General features: G+C 38.0%; 1 protein-coding gene across 5 annotated transcripts in view; it reads left to right on the top strand.

Moving 5' to 3' along the window:
* The window catches only part of CNOT4 (CCR4-NOT transcription complex subunit 4), an 83,021-nt gene that overhangs the window by 33,793 nt on the left and 26,917 nt on the right, over window positions 1-22,311 (top strand). For all 5 annotated transcript variants that reach the window (XM_071551985.1, XM_071551986.1, XM_071551987.1 and 2 more), the window contains exons 2-7: window positions 5,170-5,413; window positions 12,641-12,838; window positions 15,378-15,464; window positions 16,031-16,132; window positions 16,832-16,957; window positions 21,558-21,682. In XM_071551985.1, the coding sequence (XP_071408086.1) occupies window positions 5,240-5,413; window positions 12,641-12,838; window positions 15,378-15,464; window positions 16,031-16,132; window positions 16,832-16,957; window positions 21,558-21,682 (812 nt within the window). In that variant the 5' untranslated portion in view covers window positions 5,170-5,239. The remainder of the gene's footprint in view (window positions 1-5,169; window positions 5,414-12,640; window positions 12,839-15,377; window positions 15,465-16,030; window positions 16,133-16,831; window positions 16,958-21,557; window positions 21,683-22,311) is intronic.

Below are 22,311 nucleotides of genomic sequence, written 5' to 3'. Positions count from 1 at the left end.
GGGGAAGGCTGCCTTCCCAGTAGTACTGGGAGGGCAAACATCTACATGGTGGGTTTGGATTTCTTGTGGCTGATGAGTTTCAAGAGATACAAAGCCATGGAAAAAAATGTATGAGTTCGTTTGCATAAGTTCAGTGAGCCCTTACTAAAGGTTCAGTGCATAGACTCCGACCTGTTTCACTTGAAGTGTTAGGTCTGTTTGAACTCTAAGTAAAACATTAGCTAACACATGTCTGGCTTTTTTTCCTTCAGGAGGCCCTAGGTCTCCAAATATTTTCTGGTATGTGAATCCTCACGGAGGTTTTTTGAGACTGGATTTTTGGGAACTTTTGTCTGTGATGCTTCTATTATCTCAAAGCAAGTAGCAAGGCTGGTTTCAGTACATTTTGTGAGGAGGTGAATGTCTGTATTCCCCAGAGCTAGCTGCCCTTCTGGAGGAGAACCTAAACATTAAGGAACATGTTTAGTAAAATGAACTGCTTGCAAATGGAGATATTCTGGTGTCTGCTGTGGAGAGATCAGGGGGAGTAGATCAAGACTCAAATTGGTGTACTTTGGGAAAAGGAATGCATAACAAGCTAGGTTTTTTTCAACTGCCTTTTTTATGGCCCCTTTTAAAGTTAAATAGGGAAGATGAACTGCTGGAAGTTAAACTTCCTCACCTCAAGTGCAAAAGGGAAAGGCAACAAACATCTGCATCCTAAACAGACCGAAATCACTGGCTGTATTAGCAGTAATTTTGTTTAGGTGAGTGCCCTCAAACAGGATCACTTTTTCATGACTGAAAAATATGAAGGATTACATCAAGAGAAACAACTGATTGGTGAAGCAGATTAGACATAGCTGTCATTTGCTATGTAAGCACTTAAAAAGTAATAAAAACTTAGGCTTTTTTTCTTTTTTTGCCTGTGGTCGGAAAAGAACTTAACAGTCAGTATAGTAAAAGGGATGAAGCACACAACTGCATGTTCTGTAGTTTGGTTATTACCTATTACAAAATCACTACATCTAAAACATGCTGCTGGACATTGTCCACCTCTGCTCCATCCGTGTGTGAATATTTTGGCGTAGTCTCCTGTAAACAGGATGTGGAGCCGTGTTTGACTGCAGTTGTTGGAGTCTTGGAAAGTCTACGGACAAACTGTAGCCGCTTGTATGGCACATGTACATGTACGCCACCTTCCTCCTTTTCTCCTGAGATGCTGTTAATTTAATCTCTTTGAACTTGATCCCAAAGATCAAATACTCTGGATTAAACACAACTTGTAATACTGCCTTTTGTTTTTTGCTATTGCTGCATTACCTTTCCTGTGACATTAATCTGGAATTGTTTGGAATAGCCTTAGAGCTGACTGGTTACTCTTTCTTGGTAGTGCATGCTCTCTATGCAGAATGCTGTAATGATGCCTTACTGTGCATGTTATTCTGGTCTTGAAAACAACAAGCACTGTTCTGATGCAGATTTCAGACACAGACCCTGGTATATAAATGCTGCTGAAATGGAGAGACACTTCAGTGGAGAATCTCTAAATGGGATGCTTGAATGGTCTGTGACCAAGTAAATAAGCATTTCCTCTTAGTTTCAAGAAACATGGCACACAGCTGCTCCTTACTCCTTGTTGTAAAATAACGGGCCATTTGCTGACTGAAGCAAGCCATTGACATTATTGCTAACAGCTGCTAAACTATTCATGTTAACTTAAACAGCTCATAAATGTTAATCATGTTGCAGTTTCGTTAGAGCTTGTCTGCGTATCCCAGAGGCATTAGCTAATATGGCATGCTTCTTTCCCGCATGAACTGATGACATTTCTTAGTGGAGATTCCAAACAGTAATTTCCTGAGTTCAGTAATTTTGCCGTGGTGGTGGAAGTTTCTTCAAAACTGTGCTTTTAATTAGTTTCGTTAGTACTAATATATCTTTACTTAGGTGTTTTGGTAGGCTCAGAGCTGCTGAGCTTGTGGTGGGATGAGGATGCCATGGAAGAATCCTGTCTGCTTACTGATCTGTTCGGAGATTTGTGACAAAGTCAAATCCAAATCTAAGTTGAAGAAAGTCTGTGGAGTTCATCCATGCTTTGGTTTAAAGTCTCTTTCATATTGTAATGGTTTTGCTTCTATACAAGTGTGAAAAGCTTACAGAGAATGTTTACAGGCTGCTGTAAAAGTGTGTGTTATCTGCATAACAAGCAATTAAATAATGTTCTGTGGTACTTTAACAGTCCCTCCTCCCACTTGTCAGCCAGTGGGGATGTGTACTTAAAAGTAAGACAAAGCTCTCAAACAAACTAATCCTTTCCTTCCTTCAGGTCAGATTCTGCTCGTGCTCTCCGTAGAAAATACTGGTAAAGTTCCAGAACCTGTTTTTGAGACTGTCAGAAAATGATAGTGAATATAGCATGAATAAAAGCATAGATAATGAAGTAAAAGCTACTGTATTATTGTGGAAGTTTAACCTTTTCATTTTAATCATTGTGAAGGTTAGAAAGAGCACAATGTTGTTGCTAGTGCTTGCCATATAGTGAAATTATGCTTACAACATCTAAAAGCCATTCTGTCATCCTTACTTTTTTATGGCAATCCACTGGAACTTTTTCTCTCTAAGGCACTTGTACGTATGTACCAGAACTGTACTTTGTGCTAAGAGAATGAACTCCCTATCAGACTTGTGGAAATTGCAGTTAGTCTGAGCTTCTGATATCAGCCTGTGTTTACAGGTTAATCTGCTGCCAATACAACCATTCCCATACAAAGCTGTATGTTCACTGCTGTGTGTTTGGGTGGTGCTTTGGGGGTGTGGGGTGTGCATGTGTGTTGTTCTTCTTCAGGGTTCTCTCCCGGCTGCTTGCAGAGGAATTTCTGTTCCCAAAAAAGTGTACAGGACAGGGACAAGTATTGTCAACTTATGCTGAATGCATCCTGTCCTGTAAGGTGGAAGGTCCCACCTTGAGCTGAAACACCTTGGGCTTTATAAGATAGAGTTTGTGCAAGTATCGGTTTGGGTGAGGAAGATCAAAACAGGACTGGTTGGTTGTTTTTCATTTTTTGGGAGAAGTGGTTCAAGTACCAAACCGAAGCCACGTAAGGGTAACGTCATATTGTACTGAAATCTGTAAGCAAGGATTTGGTCTCGGAACATTCAGTTGTCTTATTTCCAATTACAGTATTAAATGTCAGTCGTCTTCAAGTAGGTGGATGTGAGAATTGATTTCTGGACTTGCTCCTAAAAGCCTGGAGAAAGATTAGATAGTTTACAATCTACTAGCTTTTGGTTGGAAATGAAACAGAAAACTCTGTGGGAAAGTAGAGGAGGACTCCAGGTTGTGTGCGTGGTACAGTTATAATGACATTACTGATGTTTTGGGAAAAACAGGTGTCGCAGGTTTGGCCTGGCTGTTGCCAACCCTGGACTGGCCCCCCCCTTCCCCCTCCCAGAACCTTCCCAGCAAAGGAAAGGAAAAAAAACTGAAAAGAAACATACTCTAAAGAAACTGAACTGAATAAAAAGAATAAATTATATTTACTAACATTTAAAAACCACACTGTATACACAATACATAGGATCTCACCCCCCAGGGGAGAGAGGAAGGGAGAAAAGGGGATTGATTAGCTGGAAAATAGGGAAGACACCAACCCAACCCAAAGAAACCGAATGAATCAAAACAAACACAATTAAAAACCTCAAGTAAGGGGAACAAGAATGAAACAATCTCACCCAGGACAGGAGAACCACCAGGCACCGGAGGGACCAGGCTTCAACCACCTCCCTCCAGCTCCTCAGCCAAGGAAGGGAAGAAAGAACAAAAACCACTCCCCCACTGCTACGTGGAAGACACGTGTGGAATACTTGTAACTTCCTTAGATACAATGGTTACTGAGGAAGCCATGGGTCAAACCATTACAACAGGATTGCAAAAATAATTTTGTATTTTTAAAAAACTTTAGAGCTCACTTATTTCTACAGAAGTGGTGTCGTTCATTACAGCTAGTATGACCATCCAACTGTTAATTCTGGTCACATTTTTTCCATGTTTTCAGTGGGTTTTTAGTTTTTGTTTATTTTTTCCTTTTATTTTTCGTTCAGTGGTCCACCTAAAAATTCTGCTGTTGTCCTTTAATTCTGTCCCATCTACATGCATGTTACATGCAGCAGGTAGAGGCAGCCTGCTGAGATTAGGTATTTTCACGTATCCAGAGTGGTACTTAAATGAAAAAAGGGAGGAGAAGGTGCCCAAATTGATTGAATATCTCAATGGCGACTCCAAGTGCCTCGATTTGAATCTGAAAGTAACTTTCCTGTGCTGCATCCTTAAACTGACAGAATAGAAACATGCTCAAATGACTGAGTTCAGGAAATGACTGAAGAAATGGCAACTTGAATTTTAGTCCTCTTTAAAATTCTGATCCAGAATTACCTTATTGTGGCTGTACTCTAAGTTACAATTTAAGTTCTCTCGACCACATGCACATATTTAGGCTTTGATGTGAATTGGGTGCTGATGAAACGCGTAATTGACTTGATGGAAGTTGTTTGACACATGTAGAAAGCTGTGTACTTCACAAATCTTGGCTAATGCTGTAATCCTAAGGCTGATCTCAGAGATCAGTCTCTGGACCAAAAAAAATTAGATGGACAAAAGAAACAAATTTTCCTTAGTAAGAAGCTTTCCTTGGTTTTATTTAATTCTGTAACCTACTCAAAAGTCTGAGTGGATAACCTAAATGTTACTTCTAATTTGTTTGTTCCAAGTCTCTGAGCAATGGAATAAATTGATCATAAGCACTGTCTTGCATTTAAGGCTTTGACTTTGGATTTTTAAAAGACTTCAAGAAAGCAATAGTTAAAGGAGCTGGTGGAACAGAAGCAATATATGGCATAGACTCTTAAGCATTTCTCTGCAGCTGTACATTTGGACACCTAAACAGTCCAGTGAACTGCCCAAGTGCTTGTCTATCCATGCGGGCAGGTGCATCACCAACACCATCTTTCATACTATTTGTGTGACTCATAAGTAGGGGAAAAACACTCAGGTTTATTAGGGAGTAAGTTGTGTGTTGGATAACTTGTGGGGACAAGGAAAGTGATGAAGAACTGAAATACTGAAAGATAAAAAAGAGAAGTTGTCAACAGTATTAATAATACTTTTTTTCTTTTTCCCCCCTCTTGCAGACCTTCAAGTGCTGACCTACCTGGTCTATTAAGTTATTATAAACTTTTGCTGCTCTGTGAACACATAAAGATGTCTCGCAGCCCTGATGCTAAGGAAGACCCTGTGGAATGCCCTCTTTGCATGGAGCCTCTGGAAATTGATGACATCAATTTCTTCCCTTGCACCTGTGGCTACCAAATTTGTCGTTTCTGTTGGCATCGTATCCGCACTGATGAGAATGGACTTTGTCCTGCTTGCAGAAAGGTAAATTCCTGGAACAGTGACTTGTCTTGCATACATTGCAAGCCTCTTGCATTGTTGGTACCAAAACCATCATTTTCCTTAAGGGAAACATTCATCTAGTGATAACCTAGATCAAGGGCGAGGTTTGGGTATTTCAGATTCTGTCTGTATAGGTGTGGAAGCTGTTATGAAGTGACTGATCTTGGTTTATTACGTTCAGAACTGGATAAATAGGGGAAGCTGGGGATCAGAACCAAAGTGTTCTGATACTGAGAGGACTGCCAAAAATAAAAAAAATCCTTTGAGTTATGGTGCTCATGCATTAACAAAGTCTTTTCAGTAAGAACAGTGAGGGTTCCAGAGTTTGCTGAGGGCTAAAGTTTAGCTAAACTGACAGAGCCAGCTGGCTGAGGTAACCTTATGAAGCACCTGCTTGTTTTGTTAGTGGCACTGAAGCTTTTAATCTATATTTTAGTGGATATTAAACAAGTAAAACCTTTGGAAAAATATCCATTGGTGTTAAAAGCATTTAACATTCTAGACTATAGGTCTATGTGTCTAGTATTCTGATCTTGTTGTCAAATGCTTCAAAGTAGTACTTAAGTTTCTCCCTGTGTCTTGATGTCTGGCTGGTATTTTCATTGCCCACTACTGTAAATCTCAGCTTCATTAAGTTGCCTGATATTTCCTTTGAATCATTTTATTCCTCATTTTAGTTTTTTGCTTAACCTTCTAATTTCCTTATCTTCAGTGTTTAATAAAATTCTTTCTCAATATCTTCTTGTCTTTAATGACTTCCCTTGATTGTAACTTTCTTGCCTGGTCTTCATTTTCTTGTAATTGCAGCTACTTATGTCTCTTCTTCATCCTGCTATTTAGTCATGATCCTGTCTTCAGTTTATGCCTTTGTCTTCCTGTTTCATGTTACAGCTTCCTTTTCAGACCCCAAGTAGTCTTACTTGGTCTCACTGTCTTTATTCACTGCCACAGTTTTCTTTAAGCAATTCTAGTCCTATTTTTCCTGCTGCTCTTTTGGGCTTTGGCTGCACTAGAGCTATCCCTACTAACCTGTGTTTGGATACCTCTGCAAGCCTGAAGGCTGTCACAGCAACGTATGTTTGTTAAAAAGTTCTGCAAATTTGCCACAATATTTGAGCTCTGTGTTCTGCAAGGAAGATCTCCGTGTCATCAGCCAAATAATTCTCCATGTGTGATACCTGCTGTAGGTCACATATGCCATATAATAATTTCCATAGTACAGGCGAGTTTGATTCTTCTGGTACAACATGAGATTTCTGGAATTTCCTTGTTTCTTTAAGTGGCTTCATTTACCTGGATTTGTAATTTTTTACCTGGTTTTTATTGGGCATTTGTGAAATGTATTTGAAAATTCAGAGAAGCAGCATGATTCACTCTTTGGATACTTGAAATCTTTGAAATTTGGAGACTACCACAGCTGAACTTTTAAATGTGGAATACTCTCACCTGTGATTGGATGGGCAAATATTTTGCCAAATTGGATACAGTTTGCTTAGAAAAACTATTTCATGAGGAAAACTAGAATGAGTGCTACAACTGCAATAAAGCATACCAGGAATAAGAGGAGACATCATCTTTCATACTGAACAACGATTATGTTCTTGATGCTTCCTTAATCCATGGACTGCAAGGATAGTCTTGAGCAGAGTTGCAGCTGTATCACTGGATTGTAAAAGGTTGGCATGAAGAAGGCTGAGAGAGGGCACTGTTTTCATGGCGTAGATAAAGACATTGTGACGCAGATGCCACCAGGATCTTGGAAAGAAATCGTTTTAAGCTACAGAGTTGCGACATCAAATAATTGTGAAGAAGCCACTTTCGGAAGTGTGCTGGACAAAAGGAACCAGGTATGTGTATTTGTGTTCAATGTGGCTAAGTAGTTCCTATCTATCTCTGTGTAGTAAGGCTTCTGGGGAAAGATCTGAGCAGTTTTCTGTTTATATTTACTGTGGTGGGTATTGGTTGTGGCCACTTAAAATACTGAAGCACAGAATATGGCAAAGCAACAAAATTCTAGAAGAAAAGTTTGTGGTAGGTACAGTGGTTTCAACTAGTATGTCATATTTTTATAACGTGTATCCCAGTGCAGGATACTTAGTGCAAAATGGACAGTGAGTAAACATATATTAAAACAAGGCTGAATGTGTTATTCACAATTACATCATAGAAATCTGCTATTTATGCCAGTATTATTGAATGCAGTGAAACTTCTCCAGTCATTTGAGTGATAGTCTGTGGAGAGGAGCAGAGAACAAGTTCCCTGTCCAGGGATTTTGGTTGAAGCGTTTTGGGGGAGGTTTTGGAAAATTCTGTGATAAAATAGACTGTTTGCTGTAATGGCACTCCTATGCCATTGGTTTGATAGCTCTTAACTGCACATTGCATATATACCATTGTTTTCCTAAGCTGCTTTAATGTACTTTTCACATTAGCTTATGTGTTGTTCTACCAAGGAGAAAGTACATCTGCATACTTCAACTGTTGCACAGCTCACCATCTGCATGTGCAGAGTGTGCTCAGGTGGTTGCAGTCAATTGATTTAGTTTGTCTTAAGTTTCCTTGTGTGAATAACAATAACACACAAATGTTTGCTTTGTTTTGCTTTATTAAGGTAAGGTGTTAGTATGAATTAAACTTGAAGGCTGATTGGAAACTGGTAGTTCTTAGTCTTACCACATATTAAAAGCTTTTAAAACTTTGTCTGAATCTTATGAAATAGACTGGAAAATTATTTCTCTTTGTTTCATTAACTACAAAAAATATTTACTTAATAAAAACCCCCTGTCCTACTTTGAGTTATTCTTAACTTTGAGACTTGGAGGTGTAGTCAATTTTAAGATGCTAAGCAAGCCTTCCTATTTTGTCCAGTTGATTTCTTAACTATAAGTAAAATAGCTGCCAACTAGTCAAATTAGAATGAAAATATGCCTTTTTCAAAAGATTTTTCTGTTGTCAAAAGCTGGTTTACAGGTCACCAGACTTGCTGTTTCTGGTTGTAAAGCCAATGCTGTGTATCTTTGCAGCAATATTTCTTTCTATTTAAAATTCAGCAACCTGGGTACTGTTTCTCATGTGAATAACACATACCATTTCAATTGTTTATTAGAGCATAGCACTCTGACCGTAGTGTCACTTATTGCAGTTTTTAAATCCAGCAATAAAAAAACTCCTCATCTCTTTCATATTTCTTAATTACTTTGCTCTTCCACCAAACAATATAACTTGGTGCACAATTGTCCCTTCAGTGCAGCTTTGCCTTTCTCTCCAGTTCCTTCACTTACCGAGCTTTATTTCTCCTGGCACCTGGTGTTAGAGATGGAGAGAAATAGTAAGCGGCTACATGTATGACCAAGAAATTAACATGCTTTATGTGTGTTTTTGTCAATTTTTTTACTCCTACTTCTGTGTAAAAGAAACAGTCTTAATGCACAATCTGCAAATGTCATTTGTTTCCTCTGGTGCTTTTAATCCTACAACTGAGTAGTTTGGTGCAACAGCTGAAACTTTGAAATAAATAGGATTATTTATTTATTTATTTATTAGTTCTTGATGTAAATAGTGTGGTGTACACTGTGCATGAACCTTATTGGCTTTCTCTGTATTTCTCATTTCAGGACCTACTTGGTAGCAAGGCAACAAGTGGGAAGTGTTGGTACATCCATTGTGTGGAAGGAATGTGACCCATCTGGGGAAGACTGAGAGCTTGACAAATCCCAACTCAGCTTGCAACAATTGGGAAATGGGGAAAAAAGTCTGAAAGAAAACAAAACTTAAATGATAAGAGAAACTCAGGAAAAGGAAGAGTTTATTAAGGGGCATCTCTGATTAAACAAAAGAGAATTCGAAGAGACAGTTAAAATTTTGCTGAAGTTCTTGTCGGACTAACAGCAACTTTCGATTAGTGTAAACAAAATGTGCTCTTTTTCCATGACGACACCCTTCTTCGGGTGGCCTCAGTGGTTTTTGCTGAAGAGAATTTGCATAGTTGAAGTGGAGGGTGTCAGCTAAACTTAGTCAGTTAATTAGTAATGTTGACATTTCTTAACGTCTTGCATCTGAAAATACATAAATGCTGATAACACTTGATGTAGCTACTTTGGATCTCAAATCCTCTACCAGCTAAGGCATCAGTGATAGTAGGTTAAACAAGCACCTTGTTAAAAAAAAAAAAAGAAATAAAATGTTAGCATGACAGTAGCATTGCCACTTTAGTTGTTGCAAGATCCCAGAGCTCCTGATACCTGCCGTCTTCTTCCTACCCCTGCTTATAATGTTACACAGAGGAAACAACACACAAAATGGTACTGTGAGATACACCAGCATCAATCCATCTTTCTTACCTTTCAGAGCCATGTTGCAGTGGTCTTCACTGTATGCATCTGTTTGTAGTTGAACCATCATCTGACTTCATGAAGCTCAAAACTGTGGGAAGCAATCACTCTGAAGATGAAATAATTTTCCTATTTTTAGACTGATTTTATGTTCTTATTTGAAAGGAAAATGATTTTTAATAATATTTTTTAGAATTAGCTTTTGAAAGTTTGTGCTGTGCTTCCTTGCCTTCTCCCCTCTTTAAATGTACAATATCTCTTAATGTGTTATGATGCCACACGTGATATATACATAGGAAATTCATCTGTCACTTCTTAGGACTGTGTTTCTGATTTATTCTTTGAATTCAAGAGGTGCACATGGATTCATTTACAGGTCCTGCAAGTCAGGATATCCAATTAGTCATATACCTTAGAAACATTAAGCATGTCAGAGTGATAAGCGTATATATATGAAACATTTAATGTATAATACAGCTTTACAGGATCTAGTGAGAACTGATGATTTTGTTGCTCAAGCAAGTGCTGTTATCCATGTGGCAAACCAGCTACTGCTGGTTCTTAATGACTGAAATCCTTATTCAGGCAGCCTCATACTTTCTGCTGAGATGGAGACATTTCTCTTTCCAGATTCTGAAGCTGCTGCTTAGTTCTGTTCCTGCTAGGAGTTCTTGTGCTCTCCTGTACAAACACATACTACTAGTTTGACTATGGACATAGAATATTCTGTTCAGGATTATGCTTCAGCTACTCAGGAAGTTTCCTGATTCGTGTTCAGGACCTCCAGTAGAAAACAGCTGTACAGAGAAGGACCATGCTTTCTGACTTGCTTCTCACAGGAGAGTATGCTCTGAATGTGACTTGGCAAGAAAGGAGCCGATGAACTGTGGCACTGTTTGCTGGAGTTTTCTTGGATCTTCAGGAATCTTACTGAACCTATTGAAAACCAGGAATGCATTTCTTGCACAGTACCAGAGAGCAGCACACTGGAAAGCCTTGCCTTGCATAGTATGGGATGTGGAAAAGGAATTAATCTGTGAAAGAATGGATTGTTAATATGATACCACATCACTTAATGTAGGACAAGTCAAGTTTTTGGATCTATATTTATCTTGTACTGGTGCACTTGACTGATAACTGAGTTAACAATATGCTTTATTCTACATGATTGACTAACACAGACTTGGAGAAGCTCTCAAAAAAGTGGAATGCCTTGAGGGATTACTCTGCATCTCTGAAGTCCTCATATGTACATGTGTTAAAGCAAGGTACTAATTGGCTATAGCAAGTGTCAAAGGACCTCACTGGTGTCGAATTGGTCATTGATGTTCATCAAGTACATTCTGAAATCTCTGTAAGGTATTTGGTGTTACTGTGGAATAACATATCTTGGAGAAGTGGTACGGCTTTGACTGTCCTTCAAGGACAACTTGAGTTCTTATTGTGTTGGCGTGTTAAGGACACCTTTTGGCTACACCTAAAGTATCTTTAAATTCCTTTGTGATACTAAAAACATGTCCGAGAGGACTTGGTGTTTAACTGTGAGATGCCATCTACTGAAGTTAACTACAACATATTTTTAGAAGATGTCTCAAATACAACATAATGATGCTGATCTTAAAGCTGAAATATGGAACTATGGGGAATATATGCTTTTAACCTAAACCTTATTTCCATCTGCTGCTGTAGATTTTTCTCAGATTATTTAGTATGACAGCTAGTTTTATACTCTGTCATTAACAGAGAACGGTCAGGAAGAAGTTAAATTTATTTTTGTTGGAATTGCATACTGAAACCTTTGGTTATGATAGTGCAAGCAAAGACCTTAGTTCAACATACCAGTGAGCTTGAGCTTCTATATCTTAAATCTTTACCTTAATGCACGTATTATGTACCCTTATTTTTTTACTGCTTCTCAATGTTTAGAAACACTTGTTTTTGTTTGAGATCTGTTTTTATGTACTTGTTTTTGTACTTAACATTGCTTTTTACATGTAATGTGAAACCTAACTTTTCAATCTGAAAAAAATGGGACAAGTAAGGAATATGGGACTTCTTTGAGGACTAATTGGGGGCAGAGGATGGTGCAGTGTAGACTGCAAGACTAGGCGAAAATAGTGCCTTTACAGCAGCATTCTACATGAGTGGTCTTTCTAGGTAACTCTGAGGACACTTGCATTTCTGTTAGATACTTTTGAGATTAAAATCTGCAGTGTTTTGTTTGTGTTTGAGGAGTTATCATCTACAGATAGTCTTCAGGTTAAAAATGCACCTTTTTCCAAAGCAGAGAGAGACCAAATTTCAAACTGGTACACAGGCGTGTCAAGAATACTGTTCAGTCAGTGTGCAGGACCTGTTGAAATCTGTCTGGAAGTGAACCATGTAAAGATTGAGCAGTGTAATGGTGATACTGTCTTGAACCTGGTGGACCACTCATACTGCGTTGGTATTTTATTTTCTTATCTGGTATTGTTTAATACCCTTAAGTATCCAAATCTATCACAACCAAATATAAAGTGAATATGTGGTGCATGCTTTCACCCTGCTTAGTATGCTCTGTTACTGGAATTTTCACAGGATGTGTTGGCTTTCATGGTGCAGCTTCTTGTAATGTTACCAAATTGACTAGGCAGCTGGGGTTAGAATATGGCTGTTGCCCAAATCAATAATATATTTGTGAATAGGAGAATTCCATGAATATATTTAAGATGTTCACTTTTTGCAAAGGACTGAATATGCCTGTACAATGTAGGTGGTCAAAAAAATCAAATGAGTATAACAGAATAAAGAAGTTTTTGCATTAGAACATTGGGACTAATAATTTTCAAATGTGTCATTTCTTTTAAGGGTTGAGTTTAATGCTATTTATTATGTTTAGCCTTACCCAGAAGACCCAGCAGTGTACAAACCACTCTCCCAGGAAGAGCTGCAGAGGATAAAAAACGAAAAGAAACAGAAACAAAATGAGAGGAAACAGAAGATATCAGAGAATCGCAAACATTTGGCCAGTGTACGGGTTGTACAGAAGAACCTTGTCTTCGTGGTAGGGCTATCTCAGCGCTTAGCAGATCCAGAGGTGAGCAGGTTCACACTTGCAGATCTAGCTCTTAATGTACAGCCATGAAACATTGGAATACCTTGTCTCTCTCCCTGAAGGGTATAAAATGAACTATCATGGTAAAGGCTCCTGAGGGAACTTACTCTGCTTCCTCTTCCAAAATAACCTCAATAAGTGTTTCTCTCTGTTTTAGGGAGTACAGATGCTGTATGATTTTCTTTTATTATTTTTTTAGGGAAGTTGTTGTTTGTATTTGTTTAATAATGGGAGTTTGGTTTTAAGCTAAAAATAAGCATAAAGATTTTTTAGGTACTCATTTTTCTGTGTTGGGTCTGCTGGCACTGTATTAGCTATGTCATACATCACTAATTCTAAAATGAGAGCTTGATTGAGCTACAAAGAACTGATAAGAAGTGTAGCACAAACCTGTAGGGTGAGAGAAGAAAAGCCAACATTTGAAGTATAACTAGGAAGGAATATAAGGGTGATATCCTTAAGAAGTGGAGAGGAAAATAATTAGTGAGAGAAAGACGCAGGAAAGAGTTGGCTTGCTGTTCTACATCATGAAAACTGTGATAAAACTGATTGGGTTAAAAATCTTTTATTCTATCATCAGTCAGCTGCAGGTGGCCAGTGGAATAAGTGCTAATGAGTGAAAGTATCTTGAATTAGAATATGGAGGAAGATAAAATAGATATCTTCAAAATTACTGTGCCAGGTTAAATTCACCTTATTGAACTAAATTGTCTAGAGAGAACTCAAACAGAAGTGGCTGTTTCTGAGGACTCGGAGAATGGTCTGTGTTTTGGTAGACTGGTAAAGAAAATATGTAAAAAGCTGCTTTCAGTGAAGGCAGGTAAAAAAAAGATAACAGCAGAAGAGAAAAATCAAAGTTAAAAATTATCTGGTGTGTAACATTTCGGTATATATTAAAATACAGAAGAATGTATTTGCAAGCAACTGTTATCAGTGGCTTGGTGCTATTTATTATCGAAAAACACATTTGAATTCCTTGACCAGATAAAAGATTTGTTAGTAAGAGAAATAGTAGTAAATACAGTTAGTTTTTTTTTTAAACTCAGATTATTCCACACAGAATACTTGAAATAACTAGAAGTGGGTTTGTTGGGGGTTGGGGAGTGTGTTGTACTAGGTGGGTTGGTAGCAGTATTCTCAATGACATGCCAAAAAATAATGTGTGCTTACTGAATATTGCATGTAGCACCAAGGTAACTTGATTTTCAAGAAGCCTGGCCTGAGAAAGATGGGCTAAAAAAGCATGCAATATATTCAAGTTTTCTGTTTAAGCAGGTAAAACACTCCTTCATAAGTGAAGGTTATTTGGAAGGGGAGGTTGCTTACTGTTTGCTTTTACTGGAAATAGATCTGTGGATCCTTTTCTGTTGGCATGGTCTTAGAAAAATTGTGAAGGCTATGCTGTCACATATTCCCAGGAGTATAATCTGCAATATGCTTGAGTAAAGTGCAAGTTTCTTCAAGATTGTCAGTCTTCTCTGGAATGATGGCGAGATGGTGGATGTAGGATGTCTCGAGAGGGTGTAGACTGAGTGAAGAGCAGTCAGAAGAGACCAGGAAATGACTGATTGTCTGTACAATGTGCCCTGTAGTTCTACATGATGTTTCGAATGTGACGCTGTTAGTTCTCAAAGACGTTGATGCTCCCCTGAGAAGGGAGAGGGGGTATTTGGGTAAAGATGTTCTTGGATCAGTACAGTTTAACTGCTCTGTGCAGTGTTAATATGAAGATGGAGCTCAGGAAACAAATCTTGATTTATAGTCTTACCAAGTTATTGTCTAGAACTAGAAATACCCTTAGCTTACCTAGCTTCTCTCTGAGTAGCCAGTACTTTTGCACCTTCTTCCATGGCAGGAATGGAAAAAGAAAGGCTTTTGGTATAAATGTGTCAGATATATTGCCAATTTCCTTGGCACACAGGTGACTGTTATTCAGAAGAGTTGCTTAATATGCTGGTGATGTTCCTGCTCTGCACTGGATCCCTAAATGGTGTGTTACTACCAAATGATTTAGGGAAGGGCAAGACAGGAATATTTATCTCTTTGGAGTGGGGCAAGTAGGTCGGGATTCAGCATTTTGTACCTAGTAATGAATATAGCTGAATGCAAGTGTAATGTGGTTAATTATTTTGAAACTGGAATGAATGGGATTTTTATTGTTTATTTCAAATTATAAAATAGATGTGTACAGGAATGTTTCATGCTGTATGGGATGTTCTTACCAGGCTAGGCTTAGAGTATCGAAAATTTTGGGGTTATTTTTGTTGTTGTTTGTCTTTTAAAGTACAACGTAAAATGTGGAATATCCATCATTAAAGTTCTGCAGTGACAGCATACTCTGTATTGCAAGTAACCATGTTTTGTGAGGGAAAGCAAATCTAAATCTACATACTCTCCTTCTCTTTCTAGGAGAGATCTGGCTTTTTGTTAGTTGAAGGCTTTAGTTGCACAGTTTCACAGAAGAATAGGTACACCTCTGTATGAATTAGAAGTACACCACTTTAACTTTCCTTTCTTGTAGGTTTTGAAACGACCAGAATATTTTGGGAAGTTTGGTAAAATACATAAAGTTGTCATTAATAACAGCACATCATATGCAGGCTCACAGGTAAGTCAGAGACCCTTGTGGGTTTTTTTTTTGTTTGTTTGGGTTTTTTAAATTTTTTATTCCATTAGGAAACACATATGTGCAAAGTGAATCTATGGCCCCCTATTTCTGATTAAGCAGTAAGTCAGAGTGTAAAAAAACGAAAAAACATCCAAAATGTCACAGAAATCAAACTACTGGTAAGTTACTGAGGCGTTGTCCAACCAGACTCTCAAAGTTGGATGCAAAATGCAATGTAGAAAGATTGAAAACTGGGAGACAGGATGAGAACCTTCTAAAGAAGCAGCAATATGGCATTTATTCACTAATCTGCCTTTTGGGGATAAAGTGCCTTTAAACATTTGTAGAACTTTAAAGCAACATTTCAATGCATTTCTTCTTTTCCATTTGTTATGCCTTATATATGAGTTTTTATGAATTCTACCTTTTTTGTCAGTTTCCTGTTAAAAACATTGAGCCTTGAATATACCAGTTTATGAAGTGAACAGCTAAAAAGTCAACCTAATTTTCAGATCTGTCTGGGGAAAGAAAAATAATAAATAAAATACTGTGTTTTTTCTTTCTAGGGTCCAAGTGCCAGTGCATATGTAACCTACATTCGGTCAGAAGATGCCCTCAGAGCCATACAGTGTGTCAATAATGTGGTGGTAGACGGCAGAACACTTAAGGTGGTAATATTGTTACATTCTCATGTGTATGTTCTAGGACACTAATATCAGTGCACAGTACAAATTTTTGTTTGTATGAATATGCTTGTGTTGCTGAACAAGAATGTCCAATTCTGACATCTTTTCCTGATCCCAACATGGAAGTTAAGTGAGCTTCCAGCAGGCAGGGTTTTGGTGAGTTAGCATAAAATTGAGGCAGAGGTGCACCACCTCCTCGTTCTCACAGTGACTTTTTTGTTGTGTAGTGTAGAACACCCTGCTTTTACAGGGTATTCTGTAGTCCATACACCACACCTCTCAAAAGCTCTCTGAGAAATCAAAGTTTTTCCTTTTGATGTCTGCAAACAGACACTCAAGCTGACTTGGCCAAATTGGTGGCTATAGAAAGTCTAGTTAGTATTAATTTTCTGACCGTGATACTTATTTGTCTGCTCGTGATTGTGAATGCAAATATTTACTGAGGCTGTTATTTTGGCATTTAGATTGGATGAAAATAAAAATGTGTAATAATTATCTAATCCTCAAGTATACAGATTTCTTGCAAATGGACTTCTTATTCCATCTGCATCAAGAAATACATTATGATGGAATTCCAAATCTTGGGAAAAAAATTTTTGTTTGGAAATACAGCTTTTTTATAAGTTACTTGGTAAAAGGTGTTCTTAATCTCCACTACTTAAGTAATATTTTTTTCTGTAGGCATCGTTAGGTACAACAAAATACTGCAGTTATTTTCTAAAAAATATGCAGTGTCCAAAGCCAGACTGCATGTATCTACACGAACTAGGTGATGAAGCAGCCAGTTTCACAAAAGAAGAAATGCAGGTAAGTGTAATGAATGGGAAACACATGAAACATGGCATGTATGTCTTACTGTCTGTGATTTAGTCTGAGTAGTGTAACTTTTTGCTGAATGTTACCACAGAGGTGAATTTTGAAATCCAAAAGGTAATTAAACAGTTGGATATTGGAAGAGAATAGCTGGTTCAATTTTTTGATTTCCTGTTGCTTTTAAAGTCTGAAAAGTCTGCTGAGTATTCGTAAGGCACAGAGATGGAGATAGAAATCATAGCCAAGAATTCAAATAAACTTTAGGTAGCTACTTGTCCTTTTTCACACCAGTGCAAGGTAGCAATCTCTGTGAAAGAAGTTAGTGCAGGTCTGGGTTTTACTGTAGCATTTGTGTGTGTGAACAGTTGTCGTGGATTGACTGCTGTACCGCAATTGACTGTGCTGTCTGAATTTGACTATCCCTGTTACTCTGTCAGGTGTGTAGAAACCATTTGCAAATGAAACATTGAGGGTAGCTATAATAGTGTGTAAATAATGATGCTGGGATTTTTTTTACTATCTGAGCATCATAGTGCTCATTGTCTAGGGTAGGGAGCCTAGTAAATGGATTGTTTTACTGTCTCAAATGCAGTGTATTCTGAGGCCTTTTGGGTCTGCCTCCATCCTTCTACATGAGATGTGGTAAAGCTTTTATACTCAAGTATGCCAGCCTTCCATCAGTGCTGTAATTTTTCCACATAGTCTGCGCATGAAGCAAGGAGTCCCCCACCCCTAGTGCCAGCATAAATGTTGTTCTAGTAGAATTTATTTGTTGTGTTATGCTGATGTACGCCAGAGAGGAAGAATGTCCATAGCTATTAAACACTTTCCACAAAGTAGCAGTTGTTTGAGGACCTTGCTGGTTCAGACAGTATAAATTTTGAAGATAATTGCAGTAGAAGGTAAAATTCAAGGACAAGTTGCAAACCAGGTCACCTTCCCTGTTAGTTTCCCTGTATTTCTCCCACCACCTAAATCTATTACATTATATGTGTTTGAGGGTATTTTCCTGTCTAGGCTTTTTTACAGAAGTATCTGGCATGAGTTTACTTATTCTGTTTTGAACCTGATACTGTCAACCCTATAGTCTTTTGTGGCAGCAAGCCCCAGAAGTTCACCACCTGTTTTGTAAAGTGCCTCTGTTAAACTGCTCTCCAGTTAGTTTTTTCAAGTGTCCCTTAATCTTAACCTGGAAGTACTTACTGAAAGCAAAACCTTTATTCACCTCATTCCTTGCCTTTGTGATGTGGCAAAACTTGATTTAATCTTTCTCAACTTTCTCTCCAAATCAGTTTTTTGGCTTTTAAATTTTTGCTAAACTGTTCCTCCATTTCTGTGATAATTTCCATTGCCCTTCTCTGTACCTTCAGTGTCCTCCTTGAGAAGCAGAACTCAGATGCATGATATAGAGGAAACAAAATTTAATTTATTAGTACTCAGTGTTTTATATGTAGTGTGGTGTGTCCTTTTTTCCACTTTGCTTTAATTTTTGTTTTAAATGCCCTTTCTAGTGATGCACAGCACATTTTTTGTGGCTAGTGTATAATCGAATAACAATTTCAGAGATGTGTTGGCAGGAACCTCAGCATCTTTTCTCTGAGCTGGAACAGCCAGTTCACAGATCAGTAGAGAGCTGGTATGATTTAGACTGCCCTTCCCTTCATGTGTTACCTGACATGTCTCTGGTAAAGCTTATTTGTCACCTTTTTCCCTGTTTGCTGATTTCTCAGGGATTCTGTTAGAATTCCTCGTGATCAGCATAGCAATTTATTGCCCAAAGAGCTTGACATTGTCAGCAAGAACTTGCTTTTCGCTCCCTTCTCCTGCATGACAGTGGTGTTGCATAAACTGATGCCAATCATCAGTCCTAGTTGTGTGTATCTACACCGTAAAAGAGTGACCAGTAAGTCTTTCCTTTGCCTTTCTACCTTTGAACCGGCTTCAATCCATGCAGGAAGACACCTTCCTCTATTCCATGGCAGCTTAGTGAATAACTGGTGTGAAACCTTATTGAAGACTTTTTCAGAAATTTTGTGGATCCTCTTTATTTATGCTTACTGACTCTATAAAGAATTTCCATTATGTTAGTGAAGTGAGATTCCCCTTTACTAAAGATGTTCTATTCAATCCCAGGGGCTTATCTTTATCCATGAACTCTATTATTATTGTCGTTGTAGTAAAAATAGTGGACTTTATAATCTTTAGAAGGATGGAGGTTTAACTTAGCAGCCTGTAGTTCACAGGATCTTTTCTACAGCCCTTTTTGTAGAAGGCAGTGGCAATTTGTCAGTCCTCTGGCCTAACTGCTGGTTAAAATTGATAGTCTATGTACCTTGGCCAGGATTTCAGTTTCACATGTGAGTTCCTTCAGAAGGCTTGTGTATTATACTTGATCTTGGTGACTTACATGAATCTTCCTTCCCTGTTCTTTGTTACATAGCTTAAATTTTTTATTTCATATTGCTTTCTTAGAAATTATTGGAAAGCACACAACTGTTAAGTGCATTGTGCTTTCAGCGTGCCAGTTTTCTTGCATTTGGGTTAGTGTCAGTGAATTTTCAGGTTTGTTTAATGAGATTGAATATTCATTCCTGCAGGCTTTGATTCTCTATGAAAAAAATCATCAATAGGTGAACATGCATTCTAGGTTAAATAGTTGTTAATAGAGCTAAACCGGTAGAACTCCAGCAAGTCCCTGAAAGGGAATTTGGGAATTTAGGTAGAGTGGGTTGGAGATGCTAAGTTTGGCATCTGGATTGCTTGTTATAGATAAAGCCCAATTAATGCAAGCTCCTGTGTAGGATTTCAGTCTTGTTTCTTTCTTACATTTATGTGACAAGTAAGTGTACTTGAGGCTGATGTTTGATGTACCTGTCCATGATGTTCGGTCTTGCCATTGAAGCAAGATGAGAGATGCAAGGAAATAGTTCTTCTTACTCACCTGCTTAACATTTGTAGTGAAAATCTGAGCATCGAGCTAGTTTCTTATATTCATAGTGGAAGGTGGAAGAAGCATTTCCAGGGTGCAGTATGTGCCCCAGTGAATTTAGGTGAACCAGAGTCCAGAACCACACCACCTTCTACTATACAGAGCAGCTTGGGTGTAAACACTGACAAAGTGTGTAAGATAGTGCATACACTAGGTATTTCAATATCCTTTTTTCAGGGTTATGTAGGTTGACTACATAAGGACATGTTCAGAATCGGCAGTAATGGAGAACTGGAGAACTGAGTAGCAAAAACTGGAGGTATTGATAGTGTTTGACTGACTTGGAGTATTCAAATGAGGATGTGGTTGCCCTTCCGAGGGAACCCATAAGGGCATGTAGTTTCTCAGCAGTACTGTTTCTTTTTGAATTTCATCAAATATTTATGATTTGGGAGTTTTTTTATTAAAAAAAGTTACTTTTTTTTTAAGTTGTAAAATTTTTTCAGGAGGATGTCCACATTGGCTGTGATTTAATTTATTCCCTGCTGAAACAAAACATTTATAAAGAGATTAATTAAGTAATGTAAAAATTGTTAAATTTTAGATGTACAAGTAGTGTTTAAATCAATACTGAAGATGCGATAGATAATAACTTTTATGCTTCAGACTTTAAGATTCAGAAGACCTGACTATAAATTTGGTACTTGTTTCCTTTGCTAGAGGACATCTTTTAGTATCTGGAAACTGTGGATAAAAGCTGTTGGCAGCTTCAAATTCACTGTTCTAGTTTGCATCGATTCAACTTGCAACAATACTTAACTTGCAAGTAATAATTCTTAAGTTGAAGTGTCATAACAGCCTACAAAAAACATGAATGCTCATCTTGAATTTGTTTCAGATGTCACTTTAAATGTTGGGGGTAGATCTTGCTGTATTTGTTTTATATATTTAGCCACAGAATGTTGTCTGCAAGCTAGACTGAAAAATACTCTCTTCCTTCACTTGCCCAATTCTAATATTCTGGAGTTGGATTTGACCTCCTCAATTTCTGAAAGCAAGAAATTGTTCTGAATTCATTCAATTAGCTAAATGAATATTTCCATTTTTCAGTTTTAATAAGAACGATTTATCAGTGATTGCTTTGATGTGACAAACAGTATATTCTTAGTTAACATTCAGCCCACCTCAGCTGTTTTATTAAGCTGATAAAAAATTACCTCCATTTTGGAAGAACTTTTGGTTTAAGAGGAACTCTTCATTCCTTCTCATTCTCTGAAAAGCTTAGTATGGTTGGTATATCAAATGCAGACTGCCTTGGAGATATAGCTGTTTGTGATTTATAAGGTGTATTTTGAAGCTCCTAATTAGAACTGAGGATCAAGTTCTAATAAGGTTGTAGCTATTTTTCAGTTTTAGAAGTCTCAAAAGTTATTAATTGGTAGGTACATCAAGTGGTTTCTAGGCAAGCTTTAGATTTGTTGAGATAACATCTATGCTGAGAGTGAGAGGCACTGTTTTGAGTTTGAGAGGAGAGACCTGTTAAGCTGTAAAAGCTAAATTGCTAAACTTTGGGATGTAACTATGTATATTATATATAAAAATATTTAAACTATAAAAATATTTAGTAAACCAGTATTCATTCATTATGAGTTTCTCTTTCCTTAGGCGGGTAAGCACCAGGAATATGAACAGAAACTACTGCAAGAATTATACAAACTAAATCCCAACTTTCTCCAGTTATCTACGGGTACAGTTGACAAGAACAAGAACAAAGTGACAGCACTGCAGAGGTATGATGCATGAGTACTGATGGTGGACTGCCTGGCTATGCTTGCTTTCTGGTTGTTTCAAAGAAAACTTTCTTATTCCTGTTGCATCCCCTAAGTTGCCTGCTCTCTTTAGAACTTACTGTGTGATAAATTCTAATACAGGTTTTCTTTGTGGAGGGGATACATTGTGGTTTTGGAGTGGTATTCTGCAATTTAGTATTCCCACTGAAACCACTCTAAACCACATCCCACTCTCTTCACTCCCTCCCAGACCCTCCCCTGCGGGGCTGGAGAGGAGATTTGGAGGCAGAAAACATAAAGATCATGGGTTGAGATAAGAACAATTTATTGGAAATATCAATGAGATAAGACAACAGCAACAATAGTAATGAGGGGGTACAAGAAAGAGGCAAGGATTCTCAAGTGATTGCTGACCCTGCAGAAACCCCCAACAGTACCTGACGGGTCCTGCCACTCAGTGTGACCTGGAAGGGACCCCTTCCCTGTCCTTGAAAAATGAGGTGCTATAGAATAACCTCTGGGTCCTGGCCATTCTGGCTACTGCAGGAATTAACCTGTCCTGGCCAGAACCAGGACATCTGTACCACTTTGCTGTAATACGAAGTGAGTGTGAGCCTTAATTAGGAAAG

This window comes from Pithys albifrons, chromosome 3 (genome assembly GCF_047495875.1).
Source record: "Pithys albifrons albifrons isolate INPA30051 chromosome 3, PitAlb_v1, whole genome shotgun sequence".
NCBI lineage: Eukaryota > Metazoa > Chordata > Aves > Passeriformes > Thamnophilidae > Pithys > Pithys albifrons.
The sequence above is the reverse complement of the archived record's forward strand: the minus strand, read 5'-3'. Positions and strand labels throughout refer to the sequence as shown.